Source organism: Penaeus monodon, chromosome 42 (genome assembly GCF_015228065.2).
Source record: "Penaeus monodon isolate SGIC_2016 chromosome 42, NSTDA_Pmon_1, whole genome shotgun sequence".
Taxonomy (NCBI): domain Eukaryota; kingdom Metazoa; phylum Arthropoda; class Malacostraca; order Decapoda; family Penaeidae; genus Penaeus; species Penaeus monodon.
In genome coordinates, this window is record NC_051427.1 from 9,703,128 (window position 1) to 9,709,127 (window position 6,000).

Sequence of the window (6,000 nt, forward strand, 5' to 3'; positions counted from 1 at the left end):
CTATTACTATCATTATAATGATTAAATATCACAATGTCACATTTGCAGAAACAAGAGAAAAAAAAAATCTGACTGCTAAATACAGTTCAATCATTAAGCCACCAAAGGGGAGATTAGAAAAGTGTGCACTGAACCCATGAAACTGCTGTCAATGTGTACAATCATCTGTCTTCAAATTTAAAATCAATAATGAATAACCATGTGAGAAAATAATTATTCAAATGAAAGAAAAAAAAAAAACACTCCAATCGTCTTACATATTGAATAAATATTTTAAAAATAATAATAATAATACTATGTATCTCCATTTTTTTTTTTTTTTTTCTTTAATAACATTAATATTTGATCAAATACAAGTGCCCAATAACCCCTTCTCCCCCCCCCAAAAAAATTAAAAATAAAAATAAATAAAATAAATAAAAACAATCGTAAGAAAAATTTTAAGAACAAATAAGCTAAAATAAAGAGACCACGTTACAAATCAATAATGGATCCCCATGACCACAGAACCCAGCCCCTTGCCTCCTCACCTCCCAATTTTCTTGTCTCGAGCTCAGCCCAAGCCAGTGAACCCCCATCAACCCTAGGACAACGACGACCCACATGAGCAAGCCCTCCTACAAAGAGCCAATACAATACCAACAATAACAACAAAAAAGAAAAAAGAAAAAGGGGGAAGCCAAGAACTACTGAACAGGCATCCCTCCCCGACCGAAATCAAACCAAAAGGACCGAACCAACACAATATTCCAAAGAGAGATCCTTCTGTCGCACCACACTGTACTATCCAGGGGTGGTACACTAACTGAGACGCACTCGGCCAAGATAACCCCGAGGGAAAGAGTGAGAATGGAGGACCCCTATGAGGGAGACTAGTTCTTCCTCTCGTCTACGCCCCAGACTCCCACTCCCTCCCCCCTACCCCCCTACAAGATGACCTCCGCCTCCTCCTCCCATCCCCACACCAATTATTGCCCCCAATACCCCCTCTCCCCAAACAAAAGCGATCAAACTCAAAACCCTCTTCCTCACCTGTTGTTCCATATACTTTTGAAGAGATCTAATGACTCCCGCAGCCGGTTTTGACTGGGGTCTTCCCGAAGGACCATGTTATAAGAGGAGCAAGCGGTGACGAAGATGATGGCCGTGACGTCATTGAAACATTGGATCCACTTCCGCCTCTCATCGCGTTGACCGCCCACGTCGAACATACTGTGGGTGGGGGGAATGGGGTTAGCGTTACTAAGGATAAACTATATACTAACAATGATGATAATCATAATAACAGTAATCATTCTTAAACAATATTAATGCAACAAACAAAAATAAAAATAGGAGTAAGAAAATATGCACAATCAAAAGAATATACAGCAAGACAAAGAAATGGGAAAAGAAAAGGGAAAAAGAAAAGGAAAAAATACATATACTGAAAAAAGAGAGAGAAAAAATAAACAACAGACATGCAGAAAAAAATCTATCTGCCTAACACTCAGAAAAGAAATAGGAGTAAGAGATGATAATGAAACAGGAGGAGGATAATGTAATCACAATAATCACAAACAATATAAGCAAAATTGAACATGAATTTGCATGTGTATGTCCGTGTGCATATAGATTTGTCTGTCAAAGTGTATGTGTATGTTCAATTGTATTTGCATGTGTAGGCTTATGTGTATATCCAAGGTTATTTGCTTATGTATTTTTGGGTGTATGTTTATGTTTGAGTGTACGTGTATGTTTGAGGGTTGGTCAGTCTGTGTGCATGCCCAAGTGATGTGAATGTGTGTCTGGATTTTTGTGCACGTTTATGTGTATGCCTGAGTGGATGTGTGCGTCCGAGTGGATGTGTGCGATAGAGTGCATGTGTGCGATAGAGTGCATGTGTGCGTCCGAGTGCATGTGTGCGTCCGAGTGCATGTGTGCGTCCGAGTGCATGTGTGCGTCCGAGTGCATGTGTGCGTCCGAGTGCATGTGTGCGTCCGAGTGCATGTGTGCGTCCGAGTGCATGTGTGCGTCCGAGTGCATGTGTGCGTCTGATTGTATGTGTATGTGTATGTGCATATCTGAGTGTATTTGTATGTGTAAGATCAAGTGCATGAGTGTGTCCAAGTGAATGTGTGCGTCCGAGTACATGTGTGCATCTGAGTGTGTGTGGTCCAAGTGTATGTGTGCATCCAAGTGTATGTGTATGTGTATATCTGAGCATGTGTATGAGTATGTGTATGTGAATGTATATGTCAAAGTGTATGTGTATGTGTATGTATATGTCAAAGTTATGTAGTCCAAAAGAATGCAATGTGTACATAAATTTACATGTGTATATCAAAGCTGTGCATCTGTATATCCATGAGTCTGTGGATTTGACTGATTAAGTGTTATGTGGCTGTGGATGTTTAAGTGGATGTGAATGTGAATGTTTAAATGGATGTGGATATCCAAATGTAAGTTATGTCCAGGTGAATGTATATATAGATAGCTATACAAGTTTCCTACTGAACACGTGTTCAATGAATGTAGGGGAATGGATGGGAGGGGGTTGGGAAGAGGGAGGGGGAGAGGGAGGGGTGATCTCAAGGTCAACTTTTAGTTACGACGAGAGAAGAGGGTGGGGGAGATGGAGAAGGGGAAGAAAGAGGGAGGGAGGGAGGGAGGAAGAAAGGGGGAGGGGGGAGGGAGGAAGAAAGGGGGAGAGGGAGGGAGGAAGAAAGGGGGAGAGGAGGGAGGAAGAAAGGGAGGAAGAAAGGGGGAGAGGGAGGGAGGAAGAAAGGGAGGAAGAGAAGGGGAGAGGGAGGGAGGAAGAAAGGGAGAAGAAAGGGGGAGGGAGGGAGGAAGAAAGGAGGAAGAAAGGGGGAGAGGGAGGGAGGAAGAAAGGAGAAGAAAGGGGAGAGGGAGGGAGGAAGAAAGGGAGGAAGAAAGGGGGAGAGGGAGGGAGGGAGGGAGGAAGAAAGGGGGGAGAGGAGGGGGGAGGGGGAGGGGGAGAGAGAGAGAGAGAGAGAAAGAAGGAGAAAGAGAGAAAGAGAGAGAGAGAGAGAGAGAGAGAGAGAGAGAGAGAGAGAGAGAGAGAGAGAGAGAGAGAGAGAGCGAGAGAGCGAGAGAGAGAGAGAGAGAGCGAGAGGAGGAGGGAGAGAGAGAGCGAGAGAGAGAGCGAGAGCGGAGCGAGAGCGAGAGGAGAGAGAGAGGAGAGGAGGAGAGGAGAGGAGGAGAAGGGAGGGAGAGAGAGGAGAAGGAAGCGAGAGCGAGAGGGAGGAGAGGGGAGGGAGGAGGAGGGAGGGGGAGAGAGGAGAGAGAGAGAGAGAGAATGAGAGAGGGGTGAGAGAGAAGGAGAGAGAGAGGAGAGAAGAGAGAGAGAGAGAGAGAGAGAGAGAGACGATGGAGAACCAGACCTCCAGAGACAAAAAGAGAGTGAGAGAGAAAAACACCCACACTTACCCCCCATCATACGCCCCTCACCTCCCACTCCCCCCCCCCCCAACAACAACAACCACCAAGCATACTCACTGGAAATTAACTTTATCTACTTGAAATCTTGTCTCAAAAATGCCTAGGGTGAGGACTCGACACCGGAGAATATCCTGTTCCGTCGGGGTGTAGTCGTTCTGCCGGACTATGTGTACGCGGTCGAGGAAACTGCGGGGGAGAGACGGAGGCAATCAGTAAGGAGACGATCCTGCTGAGATATAATGGGAGATAAAGAGATGATCGTGGTATTATGAGATACAATCGCGGTGAGATATAATGAGAGAATCAAAGATATGATCGTGGTGAGATATAATGAAAGATACAATCGTGTTGAAATACGAGGGATAAATAAGGAATGAATGGTGGACAGAGAGAGAGAGAGAGAATGAGAGAATGAGAAAGAAAGAGAAAGAGAAAGAGAGAGAGAGAGAGAGAGAGAGAGAGAGAGAGAGAGAGAGAGAGAGAGAGAGAGAGAGAGAGAGAGAGAGAGAGAGAGAGAGAGAGAGAAGAGAGAAAAAAAAAAAAAGAGATAAAATGAATACCACTAATAAGAGATGAAGCGATAACGATGATGAATGGTCAGAATACAATAATATAAATAACAATAACATCAATAACCATAATATCATAATAACCATGATGACAATAACAATAACAACAACAATAATAACTAGATATACAACTATGGAAGTAATAACAATAAAACAAGACAGCCAATAATAATAATAATGATAATAATAATTACCCCCCCCCCCATCACTTAAAAGAAAAATACTAATTTTATACGTCTGTAAAAAAAATTGGTAAGATTCACATCCTTGACGTATGAGGGGCAGGGGGGGGGCAGAAGGCAGACGGGGAGGGGGGGGGAGCTGAGTCAACTGCCACCCTTTGACATACAGTACACACACGAAACTGTCCAAGGGCAAAGTGGCGGTGGCGGTGGCGGTGGTGGAGGAGAAGAGGGGGGGAGGGGGTTGGGGTGGCTCTCTCCCTCTCCCCCCTCCCTCCCCCTCTCCCCCCTCCTAATACAAACATTCTCTTACTTTTTTCTACAAAAAAAAAAAAAAAAACAAAACAAATTACAAATAAAACAAAAAAAAACAAACACAAACACAAACCACACACCACACACCACACACACACACACAACCACACACCACACAAAAACCAACACACACACAAAACACACACACCAACACACACACACCCCCAAAAGGTTTTTTAAGACAGGTGTTGTGCGGCTAAATTTGTTCTGCTCGTCAAACACCTGTTCCGTGTTCACCCCTCCCCTCCCCTTACCCTCTGCCTTTCATTCCAATGTTCTCCTAAAACGGAGGGAGATGGGGGGAGGGGTGATAAAAATGATAATGATAATGATAATGATAATGATAATGATAATGATAATGATAACCATGATACTGAGAACATGAAAATAATAATAATGATAAAATGATAATAATGATAATAATAATGGTGATCATAAAGATACTAAATATGGTACTAATAAGAAAGTTACTCATGATCATAACAATAATAATGATAATGACGACAATAAAATGACAAAGAAATGAAAAAACTATAACAAAATATTAAATGTAATTGACGGAATTCAGGAAAAATTTTTATATATTATATATAATATATATATTAAAATTATATATAATATATATTTATATATAACATTATATAAAATTATATATAATATATATATGTATGTATGTATGTATTAGTATGTATGTTGTTTTATGTATGTATGTTTATTAGATGTTTATGATGTATGTATATAATTATATATATATATATATATATTATTATATATATATATATTAAAATAATTAATATTTTATCTAAAATATATATAAATATATAAAATTATATTTTATAAAAATATATATATATCATATATATATATATATATATGTATATTATATATATAAATTTATATATATAATTATATTTTTATAATAATATATATTAATATATATATAAGCTATATATTAAATAATAAAAAATATATAATATATTTTATATATATATATTGTATTATATGTATATGTATATATATGTATATGTTAGATATGTATATGTATAGATATGTATTAATATATAAATAATATATAATATATATATATATTATATATATATATGTATATGTTTTAAAATATATATTTTATATATGATAGTATATTATAAAATATATATATGAATATTTTGTAATATCTATAATATGATATATCTATATGTGGATATATCTATATGTGGATATATCTATATGTGGATATATCTATATGTGGATATATCTATATGTGGATATATCTATATGTGGATATATCTATATATGTATATATCTATATATGTATATATCTATATACGTATATATCTATATACGTATATATCTAAATACTTATATGTTAGGTGGAATATTGTTATGATAGTATGATATGTATATGTATATATTATATATAAAGTGTTTCTGTATTATATATATAATAGATTTATATGTATATGTTATAAAATTAATATTTGTTTTTTGTGATG

The 6,000-nt window shown here is 38.0% G+C and overlaps 1 protein-coding gene across 1 annotated transcript in view; it reads right to left on the bottom strand.

Annotated features, from left to right (window-relative positions):
• LOC119598916 (guanine nucleotide-binding protein G(s) subunit alpha) overlaps positions 1 to 6,000 on the bottom strand; it is a gene marked incomplete in the record, with an annotated part of 56,171 nt that overhangs the window by 5,548 nt on the left and 44,623 nt on the right. The window contains 2 exon segments of the mRNA XM_037948627.1: positions 1,033 to 1,212; positions 3,499 to 3,627. Of these exon segments, the coding sequence (XP_037804555.1) occupies positions 1,033 to 1,212; positions 3,499 to 3,627 (309 nt within the window).